Source organism: Oncorhynchus clarkii, chromosome 17 (genome assembly GCF_045791955.1).
Source record: "Oncorhynchus clarkii lewisi isolate Uvic-CL-2024 chromosome 17, UVic_Ocla_1.0, whole genome shotgun sequence".
In the NCBI taxonomy this organism is placed as follows: domain Eukaryota; kingdom Metazoa; phylum Chordata; class Actinopteri; order Salmoniformes; family Salmonidae; genus Oncorhynchus; species Oncorhynchus clarkii.
The window spans coordinates 27,829,681-27,855,620 of NC_092163.1; the positions used below are offsets into that span (position 1 = coordinate 27,829,681).

General features: G+C 41.3%; 1 protein-coding gene across 1 annotated transcript in view; it reads right to left on the reverse strand.

Annotated features, from left to right (window-relative positions):
• Window positions 1–1,754: 1,754 nt before the first annotated feature.
• LOC139370665 (cadherin-22-like) overlaps window positions 1,755–25,940 on the reverse strand; it is a 134,358-nt gene continuing 110,172 nt past the window's right edge. Inside the window, exons 10-12 of the mRNA XM_071110279.1 lie at window positions 13,333–13,450; window positions 9,493–9,744; window positions 1,755–3,563 (exon numbers count right to left, since the gene is read on the reverse strand). Coding sequence (XP_070966380.1) covers window positions 3,046–3,563; window positions 9,493–9,744; window positions 13,333–13,450 — 888 coding nt within the window. The 3' untranslated portion in view covers window positions 1,755–3,045. The remainder of the gene's footprint in view (window positions 3,564–9,492; window positions 9,745–13,332; window positions 13,451–25,940) is intronic.

Consider the following 25,940-nt stretch of genomic DNA (forward strand, 5'->3'; position numbering starts at 1 on the left):
GGAGGTGGCTTATTGTAGAGAAATGAACATTCAATTATCTGGCAACAGCTCTGGTGAACATTCCTGCAGTCAGCATGCCAATTGCACGCTCCCTCAAAGCATCTGTGGCATTGTGTTGACAAAACTGCATGTTTTAGAGTGACCTTTTATTGTCCCCAGCACAAGCTGGACCTGTGTAATGATCATATTGTTTAAATCAGCTTCTTGATATGCCACACCTGTCAGGTGGATGGATTCTCTTGGCAAATGAGAAAGGCTCACTAACATGGATGTGAACAAATTTGTGCACACAATTGAGAAATATTTTGTGCAAATAGAACATTTCTGGGATCTTTTATTTCTGCTCATGAAATACGTGTTTTGTTTCCCAGCAAGAAAACCCAATAATGTCACTCAAACAGAAGGGGGAACAAACAAAGAGTTACTGACAACCAAAACAAAAAAGGTAGGGTTTTAGGAGTTCTGAAAGACTCATATAGGGGTCTCCACTGAAAGTTGCACAGCAACAACTGGGACCTATGACACCCACCATGAGCTCCTACTAAATTTACCCACTAAGGAGGCAAACAAAAGAAAAACCCACACCAAACTTAGACAGCAAGCAAACCAAAAAGTGGAGGAAACCAAAAACAGGGAAGATCAGATCAAGGATTGTACTTTTAGATATCAAATGGGGCACGCTGACTAAAGGTGTTAACACTCCACATCTCTCAAAACAACTGGAGCACTGGACCAGCCATTATTAAATAGCACCTGGGCCAGCACAGGTGAAAGCCCTTCCCACTAATGAGATAGCAACCGGCACAGATGTAAGACATACCGACTAACAAGGTGACACCAATTGGTGCGCCCTACGTGCTCAAACTCTAAACATAAATAGAAAAAACAAAACCTGTAACACATGAGACCAACACTTACCATGTTGGTTTATATTGTTGTTCAGTATACTTCTGGCCCACAGTCAAGCTGAAGATTTGATTATCAGAATTATTTTTACTGATCAATAGGACCTTGAAATGAAGACATATATTATGTTTTGGAAGTGGATATTCAGCCAGAGATTGTGATTAGTTTAAGGTAAAATAGGAATTGGTTAAGTTCAGGGTTAATATTAGGATCATGTTTACAATAAGTGTTAAGTGTGGTGTTAGGATAAGTGTTACATTTATAAGATTAGGGATAGGGATCTGTCAGCTGAATGTACACTGTCCAACGCTTTCCAATGTCCTGTCTCAACACTCGAATAAGAAAAGTGAACTTTGAGCTCACCATGAACCTCCAACTCCTTTGAAGCATAACCACAAATGTTATGAGTGGGCCACCTTGACCACCACCACAGACCACAAAGATGAGACTCAACTCCATATGCGACAGTATCCTCAGGTGACCATGTCAAATAATGGGTTTGGGAGTAGGGAGATACTCTGAACTCCCTTAATCTGCATCTAGCCATCGTCGGCAGTAATTATACCTACACATTCTGACTGTACTGTAGTGGAACCAAGCTACACAATTCACTTCCTGGATGCAGGATTATTGCTCCCTGAAAAGAAACAAGTCTTCAGTAAACAAGTGTCATCATACCGTAATTATGAGGGTAGTTTTAATGTATTGGATCAACTACGATAAGATAAAACTGTATCCTGGCAATGCTGTAGTGACTCTCAAACATTGACTTGGTAAGATAAGATGTAATAAATCTATTAGATCATAAAGATCTCCGTTTTTACAATGTGGAGAAAAAGCCATCAGTCTTTTTACAAAACAAATCATTACATTTTTTATTGATTTTATTTTCCATACATTTGCAAGTTTAAGATCAACATTAAATAGGTTTTGGATACTGGGTGGAGGAATTCCATCTACTCATCCCTTATTTCTGTACCTGTCACCCCACATATTCATCCACCCTGTGAAATAAAAGTAATCAAATCTTCTGGAATAGAAAACAAGTTGGACACACACATACAAATTCTGGAATGAACAAATACCCAACTCCATGAAAAAAACACAGTCATTTCATACAGTATAGTCTTGAATCACTTGTGCGGATTGTGCCTTATTGCCTTTTAAATGGCGGTGAAAAAGCCAAGCAAAAACCCAGTTAACACCTAATGTCCCGCATCCTTCATAACACCTTAGAAATCTTTACAATACATTGAAAGCATATCAAACCAAAACCAATCTTTGCACTGAATCGACTCATCCTTTTGTTCTCTGACCCTTTTCTTTTTAGTCGCGCTCCGTCTTCCAGTCTTGTTGTCTATTTTTACAAAAGTGTTCCTAAAAAATTAATACAAATATTTCCAAGACTGTAGTTGTTTGTGACCCAAATATCATGTTTGTGAAGTCCTCTGCTACGTGCTTATACAGAAGCTCTTCTCTCCTCAGGTTTTTTTCACCATAATAAATATTTCTCTATCATTCTTCATTGATGTCCATTGTTACAAGTGGTGCGGTGATTATGGACAAAATAAATACATAAATACAAAAGGAATAAATACATTAATATTTGTTCATAAATAAATGCATATTTATCACACATACATATTAACCCCCTGCTGAGTTTCATAACGTTCATTTCTCTGAATGTCCTCAGAGCCTCCACACTCACAAAGCTAAAAATAGACCAGTCTTTGACTCCAGACAGAAAATACCCAGAAACAAATGTAAAATGTAATTGTATTGTAACCTGTGGCGCACCACTTATATTGTATTACGTCTTACTCCTTTTTTCTTTACTGTAAAGGGAATAGTGAATGGATAACACCTCCTTTAATCCCTCATTTAATCAGCCCACCTTTCACCATGACGTTTCAAACCATGTGAAAACACAATGTTTCTCTTTGAAAAAAAGTCAAACTTGAAGTTTCGAAATAAGATTTTTTGTTGTTGACCAAATTGATTTCCGACTCACACTGACTGGGATTCAGTTCTGTTGCTCTGAAGAAGTTGGAGGAGTGCTTTTTAGGACAGTTTTGACACTGGGCTCTTGATACAGTGCTGGGGATGGAAAAGGAGAAAGGGTCTGGGCCGAGGACACCGCTAGGAGCCGTCTTCCTCAGGATGTCCCGGGGCATAGTATCCCGCCAGTTGCCTGAAGCGCGGCCCCCAGTCGCTGAGGTAGGAGAAATCCTGATCAGATGTGGTGGACAGGGTGTGGATGGAGCTGAGAGAGAGGGCTGGCGAGCTGTTTCCCTCGAAGGCGTACGTCTGGAATGAGTCGTAGGGCGGCACCGACAGGTCGCCATCTGTCTGCTCCACCTTCTTGCGGATGTAGCCCTTGAAGAGGGAAAAGTCGGCCGCCTCGCCGTCACCACTCATCTGCCCCTGAATCCACTGGGGCAGCGTGCGTAGTTCAGGGCCTGACTCGGACGAGCCACCCTTGGCCTCTGGAAAGTCAAAGAGGTTGCGCAGGGTACTCATGTCGTAGGCCTGCGTGTCCTGCTCGCCGCCACCCTCGTCGTTGTACTTGATGACATTGTCGCGCATGTCCTCCTCATCCTCCGACATGCTCTGGCCCTTGCGGTGACGCTTCAGGGTTAGGATTAGCAGCACCAGGACTGCAGAGGTGGAGAAAGAGCATGGGATTAGGGATTAAGGGGTTTAGGGATTAGCCACATCGACAGTGGGGAAGTCAGAGCCTAGGAAGTGTGTCTGTGCTGTGCAGAAGTTGTGAGCCAAAGCTCTGGATTATTATCTGGAGTTGCCAGTGAACATTTGGAGAAACTCTCAGAGAGTATCTGGTAGAGAGTAATTTCACGTCATGAAGCGAAGGCTAATGAATTATACGAATGAACAAAAACATCTGCCCTTTTGTAAAGATTCTCTCAAGCACAAAGGGGAATAACACAAGACGAATGAAGAATATTGGATTGTGCAAATGGTGGGTGGCTAATGAAATTACAACAGCCTTTTTTGTATTTATTAGCAAAAAGTTTGCCCTTTCCTTTTCCATCTCTGGTTTTCCAATTTTGATTTCACCCCAAAAAAGACAGCAAATTGAAGCTTAAATGATGATGGGTAACATTTCCAATGCATGGGCATTGATTCTCCACCAGTGCACAAAGCAAAATTCCTAATTGCTCGCCCAGAAATATGTTTTCAAATCCTTAATAGAGGCTGATCTGTTCATCAATACTTATTCAAGTGAGACATGCTGCATTAGAACCAGACAGAAATTTAGAGCAGAGCTCTACTGTTTTGGCGTCCACCAACAGAGGGTTTAATGACAGAAAAATTAAGTCTGAATTAAAAAGGAAAACAACTGAGATGGATCACTTAATAGTCTAATGAGGCGGAGGAAAAACAAAAGCTGTATCCATCCCAATAAATCAATCAGGGCTTTAATCCAAGCTTACTTATTTTAATTACTGCCTGATTAGAAAACTACCACTTAGCTGTAGCCACCCTTCTCCAGACATATGGTTATTCCGGAGGGGCTCCGATTGATTAATTCATTAAAACTTCCTGTCTACCACTTACCAAACTAAATGTCAGCGCTATGACAACAACACCAATCTTCACTAATCTAGTCTTCATCAAATGTGGAAATAAAAATATAATGATGATATGAATATTCAAACAATGTAGATCATGACTATTTTGGAGTAATATGACGATTAATATGTATATCACTGCTATTACCATTACTATTATTGTTGGGATTGAAGCCATTATCGTTCCACGCGGCATGAGGTTGATATGCTATCACCTCCATCGTTGAACATTGACTAATCTAGCATGTGATGATGGCCATCAGGGGGTCAGCTCACTAATGACTTTCATTAACAGTGCATTCAGAAAGTATTCACACCCCTTGACTTTTTCCACATTTTGTTGTATTACAGTGTGAATTTTAAATTGTTAATTTTAGATTTTGTGTCACTGGCCTACAATAAATACCCCATATTGTCAAAGTGGAATTATGTTTTTAGAAAGTTTGAAAAAATAATTAAAAACAAAAAGCTGAAATGTCTTGAGTCAATAAGTATTAATTGAATATCCCTTTGAGCATGATGAAGTTATTAATACAATTTTGGATGGAGTATCAATACACCTAAGCAATGAAGTGAAACTACAAATAAATGTCAAATAAATGACCTGAAACTAGAGTGTTATGTTTGGGACAAATCCAACACAACACATCACTGTGGTACCCCTCTTTATATTTTCAAGCATGGTGGTGGCTGTATCATGTTATGGGTATGCTTGTCTTCGGCAAAGACTTGGGAGATTACAGTAATGCCAGCAAAATCACTACAGTAAATACTACAGTAAAGTCTGCAACAACACTACATTGAATACTATAGTATATAAATATAGTAATAATACAGTATTTAGACCATAGTATACTATAGTATTTTTTCATGTGAGTTAGTTGTAAATGTGTAACATGTTTGAACTAGGACCACAATAAAAATACATTAAACGTTTTTAGTTATTCTCAACAAATTTCTAAATTCATCGTATCCAAATTTGTGGTTGTATTGTGTTTTTATATAGTCAAATAAAATCAATCACTCAAGGGATACTACAGTGTGGAGTATATTATTCTACAGTATACTACACAATTCTATAGTAAGCAATACACGATCGAGGGGGAACCTTAGAGGAAATTCCTGGCATGAGCTCCCCAAGGACATCCCGTTGAAATCAAAACAACATCGACAAAGCTAGCAGGTAGCAGTAAAGCTAGCTAGGAGTCCCAATCGATCTAAAACTTCTAAAGTAAGCACTACGTGTTTGAGAGTTAGTACAGTGTGTACTATAGTATTCTACACATTATACAACAATGTTCTAAAGTAAACACTACATGATCAAGGAATACTACAGTTTGTAGTATAGTATTCTACAGTATACTACAACATCCTATAGTAAGCACTACACGATCGAGGGGGATACTACAGTGTGTTGTATAGTATTATGTTTTATCTTAGTGGAAATGGAAATCAGAGGGAATACATTGGCTGCTTCATTCTTGTTAAAGAGATATGAATTTAATCTTTCAATGTTACTGTTATGTGCAGTGTTACAGTGACGGTAACATAACACATCATCTCCAAAGTCACATTTTGTATGTTATGCATGGCATAATGCACAGCCTATGATATGTCCTGCGTACATGTTGTACCTGCCCTCTTAACATGTGGCTGCTCCTCTGTGTACAGAGTGCTCCGATAAGCGGTCCAGACAAGACGGGCAATTTACTCTTGGGCTGCGCCAAGCCACATGAGCCAAGGAGTTCATCACAGCAGATGGGGCGTAATTGGTACGGATGTGCGCAGATTCCTCGCCGCGCCAAAATGGATTCCTCACGTCACCCACTAAATTAACTGATGGAGGGATTGTTTGTTTGTTGCTAATTAGGCAGAAATGTGTTTTCATTTCGCTCATCATGCCACAATCTAATACAGTGCTTGGGTACCTCCGGAGAGCTGGGTTATCCCCCCAACCACACTCACAAACACGTACAGATCAACAGGCGAGTTGGTGGGAGTCATTTTGTTTGTGAGTTCTGTGTGTGTGTCTAGGCTCTCTGCGTGGTTATATAGGCTGTGTGTGTGTGTGTGTGTGTGTGTGTTTGCGCTCTTTGTGTGTGTTCTGTGGGTGGATCGTTGGGAAGTCAAGGCTGACACACAAGTAAGTCAGTCGTTTTGCTCCAATCCCTATCACAAGGTGGCTGTTAAACACACGCTGTCCGTTCTCATTCCCTTGAGCCCAGCTCAGCTCTCTCCCAGCCCAGGACCTCCACTATAATTGGCAATACCTCAGTGGTCTTAGAGCTGCTTAGAGCACTAGCCACTTAATATAGGTGTTGTTTCCATTTTCTACCAATGAATATCAATCAGTCAATATTAATTTGTGTGTATCTGACATCACTTGAACTGCGATCTTTTCAAATGGGTGAAAATCAGCCAAGGTATTGGCAGAATTACACTGCAAACAGTAAATGGGAGTTTAATGATGACAGATATCAATGTTTTTTCAATTTCAGCTTAGGCTAATCACCAACACATACGCCACATCATATTTTATATCTAATTTCCCTTTAAACAATGGGAAATTTTATGGACAGCTAGTTTTTGAAGACAGGAACTTTACTGAGATAGCAGGCTTAGGGTAAGTGGCATTTCAATTGAGTTTATTTAGGAAGTACACTGATATTCCAATTCGACATTTAAATGCATTGGGGAAAACTGGAATTAAAAGGTCTGTTTTAATTCCTGACTTTAAATTACCCTTTGAGGTGGTACAGCTATAGTACCACAAAACACAGTACTTTTTAACCACTGCTTTTTATAGTTAAGCTTGCCTGCTTCAGGTTTGTACATCATCTTTACGTTTTGGTTGAGGGCCAAAAGGCATTTGAAATCGAATCAAATCAAATTATATTAGTCACATGCACCGAATACAACATGTGTAAACCTTACAGTGAAATTCTTACTTACGAGCCCCTAACCAACAATGCAGTTTAAAAAATATATATAAATACGACTAAGAATAAAAAATAAAAGTAACAAGTGATTAAGGAGCAGCAGTAAAACAATAATAGCGAGACAATATACAGGGGGGTACCGGTACAGAGTCAATGTGCGGGGACACTGGTTAGTCGAGGTAATTGAGGTAATATGTACATGTAGGTAGAGTTATTAAAGTGACTATGCATAGATGATAACAACAGAGAGGTGCAGCACTGTAAAATAGGGGGGGGGGGGGGTAATGCAAATAGTCTGGGTAGACATTTGATTAGATGTTCAGGAGACTTATGGCTTGGGGGTAGAAGCTGTTAAGAAGCCTAGACTTGGCACTCCAGTACCGCTTGCCGTGCAGTAGCAGAGAGAACAGTCTATGACTTGGGTGGCTGGAGTCTTTGACAATATTTAGGGCCTTCCTCTGGCACCGCCTGGTACAGAGGTCCTGGATGGCTGGAAGCTTGGCCCCAGTGATGAACTAAGCCGTTTGCACTACCCTCTGTAGTGCCTTGCGGTCAGAGGCTGAGCAGTTGCCATACCAGGCAGTGATGTAAAAACCCCAATTCATAAAATATAGGTTCCTTTTGAAGCTTACTACGCTTAAGTTAATAAAGAAATGACATCAAAACTACCCTAAAAACAATACTACCTCCCTGATTCAGAGATACTGGATGACCCAAGGTAAATCCCAAATGGCACCCTATTCTCTAGTGCACTACTTGACCAGAGCACTCTGGGCCCTGGAATAGGGTGCCATTTGGGTTGAAACCCCAGCCTGTTCATCAGTCATTCAAAACAAACGAGATGTGAAACACATATTAGCAAAGTAAGAAAAAAATAAACTGACGACGACGTGCACTGCTTTCGTTTCTACCGCAGCCAAATAAGGAACATTTTGCCAGTATTGACGAGGCAAGAATTTAAAGCGACTCATTAAACTTTCAAAGATGACAACACAAAATCTTCTCTCGCCTAGCACTCCTGCTGAGAGTGTGTGTGTGTGAATGCTTGTATCTGAGAACGTCTGGAACGCCTTGTCTATTTAAAGAGCGTTGTTCCAGGGAGATGTGAGTGCTGGGGCAGCTCCACCCTCCCACCTTCTTTCTACTAGGCCTCCCACTCTCACCATTCAGCTCCCCCTCCCCAACTATTGTATCCAACTATTGTCCAACTAAGTCCAACTATTGTATGTACTATCCACTTGGGGTAAAAAAGATAATGAAAGGGGATTGAGAGTTGCCCAACTGCAATGTCACAAATATGGAAAATTGAAAATAGAAAACAAATCATAGATACATGACATTCATGAATGAAGGATACATCTCTAGATGTAGACTGTACTTTGGTTGTACAGTCCCTATACTGTATTATTCACATTGTTTTGAATTATTCCCATTTACTCATATATGCCACGTACTTATACCTGTATTCCCTATACTGTATATATTTGTATACTTCTCTCCTGTTTTAAAACAAAAACATTGTTCTGTGTCCTGATAGACCCCCATCAGATCATGCAGAGCAGATGTCTTTCCTTTATTAATGGCAGTTGTAAACATAGTTAATCCTATGTTTACCAAAAAATCTGTATCCTTCAATTTGATCCTATCTCCAGATTGTGTCTTTACAGTTGACTTATTCCACCAGAAGGGCGGTTTCATTAATTTGTGACTCAGTAAATATTTAAAAAATATCCCAACAAGTGTGCAATTTATTTTGTCCAAAAACCGTACAAGCAGACTAACAGGTCAACGTGTTGTTTGTTTTAAATAGTTTCTTTACCCAAGTGCTCACTTATTTTGGAGCTAAAACAGATGATTGCAGACCTAGATTAAAATAACATTTTTTTTTCCTTTTCTTCCTTTGAGCATTTGATTTCCTACAGTGCCAAATGGACGGGGTTGCACTTTTAGGACTATGCTGTTGGTTATTTTATGCCAGACAGGCTCAATCAAGCGCAGCTAAATTTGAAGGAACTCAGTTCAATTTTCACTTGCTTCAATTGTTCCATACTTACCAATGAGTATGAGCATGCAGACCAGTAGGGCTATGAGGGCCCCGGGACTGAGTGAGGTGCTAATGGCGTAGGCGGTGGCATTGCAGGACTGGATGGTGCCCTCCGGGTCACAGCCACACACGTGGATGGTCAAGGTGCCCGTGGAGCTCAGGGCGGGAGGCCCGCTATCCACTACCAGGATAGGCAGAAGGTAGACGTTCTGCTCGTGGCGGTTGAAGCCTGAGCGCTGTGTCCGGATTCCCGCAGTATTGTCTGGAACAAAGAGATACAATATTATACCAGTGGCCTGTCATACCTTCATAACTATCTGCTGTTGGCGGTTGAAGCCCAAGCGCTGGGTTCAAATCCCTGCAGGGTTATCTGTAACATAGAGACATAATACTGTTTATGAGATAATACTAGAGTGGCCTATGCCATAGACCTTCATAACGTGGCGGTTGAATTGCCGTCCTGCATAGTCATGTTGCCAATATGCCAATGTCCATTATAGTGTTCCAATTTTATAGTCCCACACAGGCAGACAAGTCAGAGAACAAGATAATTCTGTAAAGAAATGTGGTGCTACCTGAGAAATAGATTTGCCTCTGCGCAGATAGGTACTTGACAAGAAGCTGCCATGTGGGGAATCGTACGTGGCTCGATTCATCTAGTTTTCTCTTGTTCTTAATACCACACATTGTTTTGAATGATGTCCTGTCTATGATAATATGGCTAAAATTCGCTAGTTAGCTAATCAAGAACTGTAACTGTCTATTCATCACACATTCTTTTTAGTCAAATGTAACCAAGGGGAGAAAATTGGAGGATGCCAAATTTGAAATAAAACCTAACTGGTGCACGGCCTCTCAGAGAGACATATACAATACATACAGCATCAGGCGTTGACAAATATAGTCAGAATATCTAGTGTGGATGGATTTGTATATAAGACGCTAGACAATTCATCACTGGAGGCATACTGTATATCACTGTCATCGATGCAGCTAGACCACTGCTCTGTCACAGGCAGGCAGTGCACTCTTCCTATCACCATGGCTGTTTGTGTACGGGAACTTTGCTGAGTATAATGTCTGTGACATTGACCCTCTGACTTTGACTCTGCATCCTATTTCATAAGTATGCCTTTCTGAACGGACAGAAGAGGGATGCAGTAATCTTAGGCTCTCTCGTCGTTGAATTGTAACTTTCCGAAAGACATTTTGATAATCACCTTGAAATGGCTAAAATGGTAGTTCCCTAATAATTTCAATATTCATTTCACTTTGAGATTCATTGACAAAAGCGTTAAGAAATTACCAATGGTGTTAACCTCTGAGGGCAGTATTTCATTTTTGGATGAAAAACGTTCCCGTTTTAAACAAGATATTTTGTCACGAAAAGATGCTCGACTATGCATATAATTGACAGCTTTGGAAAGAAAACACTCTGACGTTTCCAAAACTGCAAAGATATTGTCTGTGAGTGCCACAGAACTAATGCTACAGGCGAAACCAAGATGAAATTTCATACAGCAAGGGAGCCAGATTTTTGAGGCGCTGTGTACCAATGTCTCCTTATATGGCTGTGAATTGCGCAAGGAGAGAGCCTACACTTTCTGTCGTTTCCCCAAGGTGTTTGCAGCATTGTGACGTATTTGTAGGCATATCATTGGAAAATTGACCATAAGAGACTACATTTACCAGGTGTCCGCTGGGTGTCCTCCGTCGAAACTATTGCGCAATCTCCAGGTACGCGCATTTTTTCCATTTTGAACAGAGGAGAAACCAAACTGCCAGGAGTGACTTATCATCGAATAGATATGTGAAAAACACCTTGAGGATTGATTCTAAACAACGTTTGCCATGTTTCTGTCGATATTATGGAGTTAATTTGGAAAAAAGTTCGCATTGTTATGACTGAATTTTCGGGTTTTTTTCTCAGCCAAACGTGAAGAACAAAACGGACCGATTTGTCCTACACAAATAATATTTTTGGAAAAACTGAACATTTGCTAACTAACTGAGAGTCTCCTCATTGAAAACATCTGAAGTTCTTCAAAGGTAAATGATTTTATTTGAATGCTTTTCTTGTTTTTGTGAAAATGTTGCACGCTGAATGCTATGCTAAATGCTATGCTAAATGCTACGCTAGGTATCAATACTCTTACACAAATGCTTGTTTTGCTATGGTTGAAAAGCATATTTTGAAAATCTGAGATGACAGTGTTGTTAACAAAAGGCTAAGCTTGAGAGCTAGCATATTTATTTCATTTCATTTGCGATTTTCATGAATAGTTAACGTTGCGTTATGGTAATGAGCTTGAGGCTATAAATAGGATCCCGGATCCGGGTTTGCTCGTCGCAACTGGTTAAATTACTTGAGGTAAGTACCAGAAAGTATCCATACCATCTTAAACCCATTGAAAATAAAGGGACATTTCATTGCACTAATAGGTGCGTTGACAAGTGCGTTCTAAACAGTGTATTTTTTAGATATTTTATGAGGTGACAGGGGAATGTATAAGCTAATCATGCGTGTTTTATTGGAGTCGTTTTTTTTATTGAATGTCATGTTAAATTACATGAATCAGATTAGTAAATTAAAAATGACTTATTAACAGTAACAAAAACTGATCTGACAAAACAAAACACACTTATTTTACAAGCTTTATAACAAATTTTCCCCACCACGACTATAAAGTCAAATAAGTAAAGCAAGAAGTCACTTTTGCGACAACTGTAGACCTTTGATCCTTCAGTGGCGAAGATTAGCTTTGCAGACTTCCAAAAATAATCACTAAAAAGTTTTGAGGAATGAAAATAAGTGCCTGTTTGTCTTCATGTGTCAAAGCACGAAAACAGAATGGAATGTGAAGCCGTGATGGTGAAAAGAGAAAGTGACAGATCCAATCTGACAGGTTGACAAATGTGTCCATGAAAACTGAAGAACAGTGGAAAAAATAGGTGGGAGGATAAAAGGTCTGAGCCACTGTGTCTCTGTGTGAGAGCATGCATACTGCTGAGCACATAGTGTATGTGTGTGTGTGTGTATTTATGTGTGTGTGTGTGTGTGTGATGCCAGCATATAGGTTTGTCTGTGTGTGTATACCTGTGTGATTAGTTCAAATAGCCTGTGTCAATGCATGTGCATTTGTGTGCTTGCCTGTGTCTCTGCGTATATGCATGAGTCTGTGTGTGTATGTGGGCGGAGGGGTGAGTCGACTCATGCAGACGCTGAGCCCGTGTTTCCCAGTACCCAGGCCCCCCTGTCCAGGCATGTGACTGCGCTACACCAGGCCACGCCACAGCCTCCTCTGACATTTGCCTGGCTCGCTCCTCTGACATTTTCACCATGTCAGATCAATCTTGATTAGGCCACGCGTCACATCCACTTAGGTACCCATTTCCAAAGAGGGATTTGCTTGCTAACATGTCATCCCGCTTGGCTCCATGGAGTCAGCGTTTTGCAACAACAACAAAAAGAAAAAGGTTTGGGTCCACTGCAAAGTCGCCACTAGAAAATGGATGTCCTTACATTGTGTTTCATAATGTAGGGGCACTTATATTAATTAAGCAGAGCAGTATGTCCATATACTGCATCATATGCCCATATGACACATACAGTACTTTTCCAGCTACACATATTTCACAGTATATTCAATAACCTTTCATGCTACACAGTTTGACTCATTCATATCACATATGACACAGTATACTCTAACAGCTTCCACTCACACACGGGCAGCTTAAAGATCCTCTGAGGCATTGCACAGGGATGTCCAGTATCATCCCTTAAAATGACCTTCAGAGTCGCTCTGTAAGAACTGTATGACCTCTGACCTATAACTTTTGACATTCTTACCTTTGACATCCCACAGGGTGAAGTGGCGGTTGTTGGTGGCCTCCGGTGCCAGGGTGAAGTAGTAGCGGTGGCCCAACTGCGGCTCGTCCCTATCCACCACGCTGATAGAGTGAATGAGCTGCCAGAGAGGAAGGAAATCAAGACACGAGGATGACTTTACACAAGCCACAATTCCTACCCCAGCCATCGCTTAACCTCAAGACAGCCCCGCAATGAAAATTCACACCTCCTCATTCTATTTCATTGAAGCCAGCATTGAAGCGCTAGTTGATAAATTACGTTTTCACATTTAATCAGTGTGCCACAGACTGATGAGTAGAGTAGCACATGGAAGGAAATATGGGGAACTTTATGGTTAACCAAATTAGCTGCAGATATTCAATTAAGTGACTATCTAAAACAACAGATGGGTATCTTTATAGAGGGGAAGGGGGGATTGAAATAAAAGGGGACACATCAGGCAATCCTCCTAAAATCCAACGTTCAGTTCTCATTATACGCTTGTCAACAGGCTCGTACAGTTCTGGATTTATTACACACACACACACACACACACACACACACACACACACACACACACACACACACACACACACACACACACACACACACACACACACACACACACACACACACACACACACACACTCACACACACACACACACACACACACACAGAGAGAGAGAGTAAAGGGGTTCCACACACATATGCATGCATCTCTCGATGTTCACACACAGACAAATTGTTCCTAACAGTAACACTTTTAAAGATGATTAAAGCTAACGATTTGGAGAGCCGTATGTGAGGACATGATTCCCTTTTCTGGACATGGAAAGATGCTCTATAAGATAAGTCTTGTGGGAATAAATCAAGAAGATACAACTTGTTTTAAAACATCTTCGGGATCGGTGTCCCTTCCACGGGATGGTTGAGCTAATGTAGGCTAATGAGATTACCATGAGGTTGTAAGTAACAAGAACATTTCCCAGGACATAGACATATCTGATATTAGCAGAAAGCTTAAATTCTTAGTAATCTAACTGTACTGTCCAATTTACAGTAGCTATTACAGTGAAATAATACTGCGCTATTGCTTGAGGGGAGTGCACATTTTGAACATGAAAAGTTATTAATAAACAAATTAGGCACATTTGGGCAGTCTTGATACAACATTTTGAACAGAAATACAATGGTTCATTGGATCAGTCTAAAACTTTGCACATACACTGCTGCCATCTATTGGCCAACATCTAAATTGCACCTGGGCTGGAATAATACATTATGGCCTTCCTCTTGCATTTCAAAGATGATTTTATTTTTTCATTTTATTTTTTTACAAATTAACAATTCATTTTGTTTTTGTATTATCTTTTACTAGATCTATTGTGTTATATTCTACTACATTAATTTCACATTTCTATAAACCTCAGTGTTTCCTTTCAAATGGTACCAATAACATGCATATCCTTGCTTCAGCGCCTGAACATTGCTGCTGGTGATTCTTTGATCCACCTCTACACAGACGACACACCATTCTGTATACTTCTGGCCCTTCATTGGACACGGTGTTAACTAACCTCCAGACAAGCTTCAATGCTATACAACTCTCCTTCCGCGGCCTCCAACTGCTCTTAAATGCAAGTAAAACTAAATGCATGCTCTTCAACAGATCGCTGCCCACACCTGCCCGCCTGCCCAGCATCACTACTCTGCATGGTTCTGACTTAGAATATGTGGACAACTACAAATACCTAGGGTGTCTGGTTAGACTGGAAACTCTCCTTCCAGATTCACATCAAGCATCTCCAATCTAACATTAAATCTAGAATCGGCTTCCTATTTCGCAAACAAAGCCTCCTTCACTCATGCTGCCAAACATACCCTCGTAAAACTGACCATCCTACCGATCCTTGACTTCAGCGATGTCATTTACAAAATAGCCCCCAACACTCTACTCAACAAATTGGATGCCGTCTATCACAGTGCCATCCTTTTTGTCACCAAAGCCCCATATACTACCCACCACTGCGATCTGTACACTCTCAGTCTTGCCCTCGCTGTTATAAGTGCTGTTATTGTGAAGTGGAAACGTCTAGGAGCAACAACGCCTCAGCCGTAAGTGGTAGGTCACACAAGCTCACAGAATGGGACCACCGAGTGCTGAAGCGCGTAGCGTGTAAAAATCTTCTGTTCTCGGTTGCAACACTCACTGCCGAGTTCCAAACTGCCTCTAGAAGCAATGTCAGCAGAAGAACTGTTCGTCAGGAGCTTCATGAAATGGGTTTCCATAGCCGCACACAAGCCTAAGATCACCATGAGCAATGCCAAGCATTGGCTGGAGCGGTGTAAAGCTCCCTGCCATTGGACTCTGGAGCAGTGGAAATGCATTCTCTGGAGTGATGAATCACGTTTCACCATTTGACAATCCGACGGACAAATCTGAGTTTGGCGGATGCCAGGAGAACATTACCTACCCCAATGGATAGTTCCAACTGTAAAGTTTGGTGGATGAGGAATAATGGTCTGGGAATGTTTTTTATGGTTTGGGCTAGGCCCCTTAGTTTTTGATGAAGGGAAATCTTAACACAACAGCATACAATTACATTCAAGACCATACTGTGTTTCCAACTTGGTGTCAACAGTTTGGGGAAGGCCCATTCCTGTTTCAGCATGAAAATGCCCCCGTGCACAAAGGGAGGTGCATACAGAAATGGTTTATCGAAATCAGTGTGAAAGAACTTGACTGACCCGCATAGAGCCTGACCTCAACCCCATTGAACACCTTTGGGATACATTGGAACGCCGATTGCGAGCCAGGCCTCATCTCCCAACGCCAGTACCCAACCTCACTATTGCTCTTGTGGCTGAATGGAAACAAGTCCCAGCATCTAGTGGAAAGCCTTCCAAGAAGAGTGGAGGCTGTTATAGCAGCAAATGGGGGACCAACTCCATATTAATACCCATGAGTGTGGAATGAGATGTTCGACGATCAGGTGTCCACATACCTTTAGTAATGTAGAGAATTTTCCATAACCCAAAATATTGTTGTTTCAGCTGTTTGAAGCTGGTGTAAAAAAACATACTATTTTCTATACTTTTTTGTATTATAGCTACTATTTTGTATTACTGTCACTGTTGTTTTTAGAATTGTATGTATCACTTTGCTTTGGCAACATTAACCTTTTTATTCATTCAATTAAAGCATATTGAATGAGAGAGAGTGTTTATTGAGCAGCTCCCTCAAGCACAAGCACAATCACCTAATTAGATTTCTATCTAACAGTACCCCATCTGACCCTTTACATCTGAAACACCCTTGGAAAGCACGAGGGATCGATTTTTCCAAAACTAGCATATATACCCTGGGGCCAGGGTACAGGGTAAAGGTCCAGAGAATGTGTCTTGCTTTCCCATTTGTGAAGGTAATCTGCCACTTCAGTGGGCAACCAGGGAGATTTTAAGAGGGGAGACTGAAGTTCAGCCGTGTCAAGATAAGATACATGAACCTCAAATCGTTGCAAAGGGGTTCACAATCATTAGGGGTAGGTTAGAATGAAATAAAACATTATTTAAGTGAATACTTGTAAAATGACTCATTGTCCGAGAAAAATTGTTGGAAAATTGTGGAGGGTTGTTAAATCAAGACAGTGTATGTGTCTTTCAGGTTATATGTGCATGTTAATCAGCAAAAAAATGGTTGAATGTCATTTTAGTGAGTTAGAAAATGATTCAGTCAATCTCGGATGCAACACATTAAATAATGTTGCAAATCTGCCTGTCTGCTTGTCATATTGTCTATTTGCATGCTGTGTGTGGGGGGGGGGGGATCTGTATGTGTGCATATATATGTGTGCGTGTGTATCTGTATGTATGTGACTGTGCACATGCTTCTGTCTGTGCGAGTCGATGTGATTGCGGATTTGAGCATGTTTTTGTGATCATGAGCCCCCATGTGTGTGCATGTGGCAATGTGAGCACACATGTGCCAGTGTGTGTGTTTCAGAGGGACCTCACATTATTCATCTCACTTGTACTGTCCCAGGGGAGAATTGAGCCCTGGTGATCTGTCACACTGACCCACTAGCTGGGCTTTGAGAAGGCTATGTTGAGTTGACAGGCACCTCTACCCGGGGCCTTACTCAGTATTTGCTTCTCCGCCCCGCCTTTTCCTGCACACACAGCACTATATGATATCTGTCTATTTGCATCTAGTCTGGAAAATGCCACAGGGTCGATGAGGGGAATCGACACAGGCCTGAGACTTGTTTAACGTGTCAATCCGAAAAGGGCAGACAAGGAGAATGTGCCAGATTTGGGGGTTGGTTCAAAAATGGAAAGACACAGATGTTGAGGGGGTGGAATGTGGAGGACTTACAGAACAAGGAGGCTGTATAACGGTTTGAATGATTCAACTTGTCGCGTCTCATCATTACCTATAGTAAAGATGGTACCGGAAATTGCAACAAAAGCTTTGGATGCCTTCTCACGATCTTAAATCATTTTGAATAAGCAAGTCAACCAGCACATCTCAGCTATGAGAGAAATTGTATTTATTGATTTTTATTTAACTAGGCAAGTCAGTTAAGAACAAATTCTTATTTACAATGACGGCCTACCAAAAGGCAAAAGGCCTTCTGTGGGGACAGGGGCTGGGATTAAAAATAAAAATAAATTAAATAAAAATATAGGACAAAAAACACATCAAGACAAGGGAGACAACACAACACTACATAAAGAGAGACCCAAGACAACAACATAGCATGGCAGCAACACATGACAACACAGCATGGCAGCAACACAAGATGACAAGAACATGGTAGCAACACAACATGGCAGCAGCACAGGGTACAAACATTATTGGGCACAGACAATAACACAAAGAGCAAGAAGATAGAGACAACAATACATTACAAAAAGCAGCCACAAGTGTCAGTAAAAGTGTCCATGATTGAGTCTTTGAATGAAGAGATTGAGAAAAACAACTATGCAGTTTGAGTGTTTGTTGCAGCTTGTTCCAGTCACTAGCTGCAGCAAACTGAAAAGATGAGCGACCCAGGGATGTGTGTGCTTTGGGGACCTTTAACAGAATGTGACTGTCAGAATGGGTATTGTATGTGGAGGATGAGCACTGCAGTAGATATCTCAGATAGGGGGGAGTGAGGCCTAAGAGGGTTTTGTAAATAAGCATCAACCTGTGGGTCTTGCGACAGGTATTTAGAAAATGTTTATTTTATTTTATTTCACCTTTATTTAACCAGGTAGGCCAGTTGAGAACAAGTTATCATTTACAACTGCGACCTGGCCAAGATGAAGAAGTGCGTGCGACAAAAACAACAACACAGAGTTACACATGGGATAAACAATCGTACAGTCAATAACACAATAGAAAAATCTATGTACAGTGTGTGCAAATGTAATAAGATTAGGGAGGTAAGGCAATAAATAGGCCAAAGAGGATAAATAATTACAATTTAGCATTAACACTGGAGTCATAGATGTGCAGATGATGATGTGCAAGTAGAGATACTGGGGTGCAAAATAGCAAAAAGTAAATAAATAACAATATGGGGATGAGGTAGTTGGGTGTGCTATTTACAGATGAGCTGTGTACAGGTACAGTGATCGGTAAGCTGCTCTGACTCCTGATGCTTAAAGTTAGCGAGGGAGATATGTCTACAGCTTCAGTGATTTTTGCTATTTGTTCCAGTCATTGGCAGCAGAGAACTGGAAGGAAAGGCGGCCAAACAAGGTGTTGGCTTTGGGGATGACCAGTGAAATATATCTGCTGGAGCGCGTGCTACGGGTGGGTGTTGCTATGGTGACCAGTGAGATAAGGTTGGGCTTTATCTAGCAAAGCCTTATAGATGAACCGGAGTGGGTTTGGCATCGAAAATGTAGTGAGGGCCAGCCAACGAGAGCATACAGGTCGCAGTGGTGGGTAGTATATCCTGTTAGGTTAGGGGGCAGCACATCTCACTTTTTGATGAATTGCGTGCCCAAACTAAACTGCCTCCTACTCTGTCCCAGATGCTAATATATGCATATTATCATTAGTATTGGATAGAAATCACTCTGAAGTTTCTAAAACTGTTTGAATGATGTCTGAGTATAACAGAACTCATATGGCAAGCAAAAACTTGAGAAGAAATCCAAACAGGAAGTGAGAAGTCGAATTTCAAAACAGAGCCCATTTAAATCCCTGATAGTTATGGATGTGCATGCACTTCCCAGGGCTTCCACTAGATGTCACCGTCTTTAGATCCTAGTTTTAAGATTATACTCTTAAGGAGGGGCTCATGAGACCCCTTTTAGTGAGTGGTCTGGCAGAGCGCCTCAGTCTCATGAAGCGCGCTCCCGAGAGAGTATCCTCTCATTCCAGGGCTTTTATTCAGACAATGAAATTCTCCAGGTTGGAACCTTATTGATGATATATGTTAAAAACATCCTCAAGATTAATTGCAGACATGTTTTGACTTGTTTCTACGACCTGTAATGGAACTTTTTGAGTTTTGTCATGGAGGAAATAGTCGTGCCTCCATAAAGATGGATTACTGGGCTGAACACGCTAACAACCGGTGGCTAAATGATGGCCTTTAGGGAACTTTACGGAACAAATCACTCATTTATTGTTGAACTGAGATTCCTGGGAGTGCCTTCTGCTGAAGATCATCAAAGAAAGGTAAGTGAATATTTATAGTGTTTTTTCTAACTCATATTGACTACAAGATGGCGGAATTATCTAATTGTTTATAAGCAGGTACTGAGCGCCGATCTCAGATTATGCTTTTTCCATAAAGTTCTTTAATTCTGTGAATAACACTTGCATCTTTTATCAATGTTTATTATGAGTATTTCTGGGAAAATCACCAGATGTTTTGGAATCAAAATATTACTGCACGTAACGCGCCAATGTAAACTGAGATTTTTGGATATAAATATGCATGTATTGTATAACATGATGTCCTATGAGTGTCATCATCAAAGGTTAGTTATTAATTGTATCTATATTTCTGCTTTTTGTGACTCCTCTCTTTGGCTGGAAAATGGCTGTGTTTGTTTTTGTGACTTGACTATGACCTAACACAATCATATGTGGTGTTTTCACTGTAAATCATTTTTTAAATCAGACACCATGGGTAGATTAACAAGATGTTTATCTTTCATTTGCTGTATTGGACTTGTTAATGTGTGAAAGTTACATATTTAAAAAAAAAAAATTGAATTTCGCATGCTGCCTTTTCAGCGGAATGTTGAGGTGGGGTTCGGCTAGCGGAACGCTTGGCACTGTGATAGACTGCATCCAATGTGCTGAGTAGAGTGTTGGGAGCTATTTTGTAAATGACATCACATATAATTAGTAGATTTGGATAGAAGTTTCTAAAACTGTTTGAATGTTGTCTGTGAGTATAACATAACTCATATGGCAGGCAAAAACCTGAGAAAAAATCCAACCAGGAAGTGGAAAATCTGTGGTTTGTAGTTTTTCAAGTCATCGCCTATCGAATATACAGTGTCTATGGGGTCATATTGCACTTCCTAAGGTTTCCACTAGATGTCAACAGTCTTTAGAACCTTGTTTGAGGCTTCTACTGTGAAGGGGGAGAGAATGAGAGCTGTTTCAACCAGGTGTCTGGCAGAGTTCCATGAGCTCAGTCTCGCGTGCACCCGTGAGAGTTAGCTGCATTCCATTCCATTTCTAAAGACAAAGGAATTGTCCGGTTGAAAGATCATTGAAGATTTATGATAAAAACATCATAAAGATTGATTCTATACATCGTTTGATATGTTTCTACGAAATGTAATATAACTTTTGGGACTTTTCGTCGGATCTTTCGCCTGGACTTGAAGGTATTTGGACTCAAATGATGGACTTTATCGAACAAAGCAAACGTTTATTGTGGAACTGGGATTCCTGGGAGTGCATTCTGATGAAGATCACCAAGTGTATATTAATATTTATAATGCTATTTATGACTTTTGTGACACCTCTCCTTTGGAAAATGGCTGTATGTTTTTCTGTGGCTAGGTGCTGACCTAACATAATCGCAAGGTGTGCTTTCGCAGTAAAGCCTTTTTGAAATCTGACACAGCGGTTGCATTAAGGAGAAGTTTATCTATATCCCATGCATAAACTTTGAATCTTTTACAATGTTTATTATGAGTATTTCTGTAATTTGATGTGGCGCTCTGCACTTTCACCGGATGTTTGTTTGAGACAATGCATTTCTGAACATAACACACCAATTTCAAATGAGGTTTTTGGACATAAATATGAACTTTATCGAAGAAAAAAAACACATTTATTGTGAGTGCCATCTGATGAAGATCATCAAAGGTTAGTGATTAATTTAATCACAATTTCTGACTTTTGTGAGGGCTCTCCTTGGCTGGAAAATGAACTCAGTAGATTGCAACACAGCCCCCTTTGACGGTTGTAGTTTGGGATGGAAATTTCAGAATTTTTGGTGGCCTTCCTAAACCAGGATTCAGACACGGCTAGGACATCAGGGTTGGCGGAGTGTGCTTAAGCAGTAAATAAAATAAACTTAGAGAGGAGGCTTCTGATGTTAACATGCATGAAACCAAGGCTTTTATGGTTACAGAAGTCAACAAATGAGAGTGCCTGGGGCCTGGGAATAGGTGTGGTGCTGGGGGCTACAGGACCTGGGTTAACCTCTACATCATCAGGGGAACAGGGGAGGAGTAGGATAAGGGTACGGCTAAAGGCTATAAGAACTGGTCGTCTAGTGCGTTGGGAACAGAGAATAAAAAGAGCAGATTTCTGGGCGTGGTGGAATAGCTTCAGGGTGTATTGTACAGGCAATGGTATGGTAGGATGTGAGTACAGTGGAGGTAAACCTAGGCATTGAGTGACGATGAGAGCGGTAGGTAGTGTCTCTGGAGGCACCAGTTAAGCCAGGTGAGGTCTCCACATGTGTGGGAGGTAGGACAAAAGAGCTATCCAAGGCATGTAGGGTGGGTTTGGAGTCTCTACAGTGAAACAAAACAATAATAACTAACCTAAACAGCAGCAGTAGACAAGGCATATTGACATTAGGGAGAGGCATGTGTAGCCGAGTGATCATAGGGTCCAACTACAATAGGCGAGCTGGAGATACGGGAATTCAGAAAGCTAGCGGGCCGGGGCTAGCAGATGGGTCTACGGCAACGTCGCCACGGAAAAGCCTGTTGAAACCTCCTCGGACGATTACGTCGGCAAAGCAGTAGTGCTGGATCGGCGGGGCTCTGTTTCGGCAAAAAGGGTCCAGGCCAATTTGCAAAAGAGCTATTGTAGCCCAAGAATTAACTGGTAGACCTCTTCGGCTAGCCAGGAGATGGGCCTAACTCGAGGCTAGCTCAAGACTAACTGGTGCTTGCTTCGGGACAGAGGCGTTAGCCAGCAGAAGCCACTCAGGTTGCAGATAGCTAGCTGCGATGATGCGATACGGTGTACTGGTCCAGAGCTTGCTGTAGGAATCCGGTCATGTTGTAGAGAAATGATAGTCTGATATGCTCCGGGTTGATATCGGGCTGTGCAGACTGGCAGGTATTGACGGAGCAGAAGCTGGCTGGTATCCGAGTTAACGGTGAAGACCGCTAGGAGTGGCTAACTGCCTACTAATTAGCAGCTAGTTAGCTGGCTAGCTTCTGATGGGGTTCCGGTTCTAAAGTATAAAAATAGCAGATCTGTACCACATTGGGTGAGGTAGGTTGCAGGAAAGAGTGATTACAATATATACAAAATATATACAGAAAAAATAAAGAAGATGACTATTTACACGGGACAAGACAAAACACACGTCCGACTGCTACGCAGTACTTGGAAATACAGAGATGACCAGTTTACAGAATAGAATAGAGTGCAGTGATGTGTCCTATAAGGAACATTGGCAAATCTGATGGCCGAATGGTAAAGAACATCTAGCCACTCGAGAGCATCCTTACCTGCCGTAATCTAGCATGGATGGTAGGATGGTCATCTGAATCAGGGTTAGTTTGGCAGCTGGGGTGAAAGAGGAGAGATTACGATAGAGGAAACCAAGTCTAGATATAAATTTAGCCTGCAGCTTTGATATGTGCTAAGAGAAGGACAGTGTGACTACCTTAAGCTCTAAACCCTCAGAGGTAGTAATTACAACTGTGGGGAGAGGGGCATTCTTCTTACCAAACCACATGACCTTTGTTTTGGAGGTGTTCAGAACAAGGTTAAGGGCAGAGAAACCTTGTTGGACATTAACTTCTTATGGTATAGGGCAGGGGTGTCAAAGTCAAATGGACGGAGGGCCAAATAAAAAAATCAGCTACAAGACGAGGGCCGGACTGTTCGAATGTTCATTGAAAAATTTTTAAATGACGCATATAGTCTAGTGAACCTAATTGAACCTACTGAAAACCTAACAAATATATTACAATATGATCAGATAAATAAAGCAATATTTTCTTATGGCTCTGTCAGTAATCTTTAATTTTCAACAGACACAAAAGACAAATTTCCTTTATATAAATATCCCCATAACATGAACATTAAATGAAAGAAACCGGTATTCAAGGCACCATCAGTAGACTATATTTTCTATTTTAGCAAAAGTGGGCTAAATTTACTTCAAAGAAAAAACAATAATAGCAATTTTCTATCATCCACTCAACTGAAATATTTTTAAAATATAATTGGATTGAAATACAAAAAAATAAAGTGCAAAAATCTATTAATCAAAAACAACACTTTGTTTAAGGAGAAGTAACATGCAGTGAAAACAAATATTAAATTTTAACTTTTAAACTTGAACTGAGTAAAAACTCTAAATATGTGATTGCACAGTAATGTTCACTTGTTTGAGGTTGAGGGTGATACTTGGTGGTGTCCCATCTTTTCCACAAGTTCATCAATGTTCGGGGTAAGGCTCTGAGCTGAAGAAATCCTCAGAATTGAGTGGAGGTGTTCAGCAGTAAGTCGACTTCTGTGTGATGTTTTGTTCAGGTTCATCAAAGAAAACAGTTGTTCACACAGGTATGTGCTGCCAAACATAGACAACGTTTGAGCAGCCTGGATGCGCAGCTGGGGCATTGTGCCGGGGAGGAAACGGGCGAACTCCGCAGCACCCACTGCCGCATATTTTGCCCTCAGTGCATCATTGCATTGGAGGTCAATCAACTCCATTTGGAGGTTTGGTGGTGAGCTTTCCACGTCAACAGCAAATGGGTTACCGAGCAGTTCCAACCTGCTTTTTTGTGCTTCAAAGTCAGCAAATCGGCGTCGAAAGTCAGCGGCAAGCATACCTATTTTATCAGCCAACTGTGTGCTCGGGAACGCACTGGTAGAGAGCTTCTCTTTCATGGTCTGGCAGCTGGGAAAGTGGCTCAAATTTTCTTTCCGCATCTGCGTCTCCCACAGAGTCAGTTTGGTTTTAAATGCCTTCACTGTACTGTACATATCAGAGATGACACGATCCCGACCCTGCAGCTGCAAGTTTATTGCATTCAGATGACTCGTAATGTCACACAGAAAAGCCATTTCACACAGAAACATTTCGTCTCGGAGTTGTGTTGTGTCTTTCCCTTTGCTGTCCAAGAACAGACAAATCTCCTCACGAAGCTCGAAACATCTTTGAAGCACCTTTCCCTGGCTTAGCCATCGCACCTCTGTGTGATAAGGCAAATCACCATGCTCCGTTTCTAACTCCGTCAGAAATGCCTTGAACTGGCGGTGATTCAAACCTTTGGCTCTGATAAAGTTAACTGTGCGCGTGATGATGCTCATTACATGCTCCATTTTCAAGGCTTTACCGCACAACGCTTCCTGGTGTATGATACAATGATAAGCTGTCAGCTCACCTGTCGCGTTTTCCTCTTGCATCTTTTCCCGTATCTTCGCCACCAGTCCGCTCCTGTGTCCACACATCGCAGGTGCTCCGTCGGTTGTCAAACCCACGAGTTTTTCCCAAGGCAGCTCCATCTCATTTACACATCTTGACACCTCTTCATACAAATCATGCCCCGTAGTTGTGCCATGCATAGGACGTAAAGCCAAAAACTCCTCTGTCACGCTTAGGTTGGAGTCCACTCCGCGGATGAAAATTGACAACTGGGCAATGTCAGAAATGTCGGTGCTCTCATCCACAGCCAAGGAATATGCAATAAAATCTTTTCCCTTTTTCACAAGCTGCTCTTTTAGATTGATGGACAACTGGTCTACTCTCTCGGCAATGGTGTTTCTGCTCAGACTCACATTTAAAAAGAGTTGCCTTTTTTCTGGGCAAACTTCGTCACAAACTTTAATCATGCAGTTTTTGATGAAATCCCCCTCCGTAAATGGCCGGGCTGATTTAGCGATCTCTTCTGCCAAAATAAAACTGGCCTTGACAGCAGCCTGGCCTTGTGATTTGGCTTTTTTGAACAGAGCCTGTCGAGATTTGAGGCCTCGTTTTAATTCCTCTGCCTTTTGTAGCCTTTGTTCCATGTCCATATTCTTGTTTTTGTCCGCGTGTTTCGTTTCATAATGTCGTCTCAGATTATACTCTTTCAGTACCGCCACACTTTCTCCACACAGAAGACACACAGGTTTTCCAGCTACCTTCGTGAACATATACTCCGACTCCCACCTTGTTTG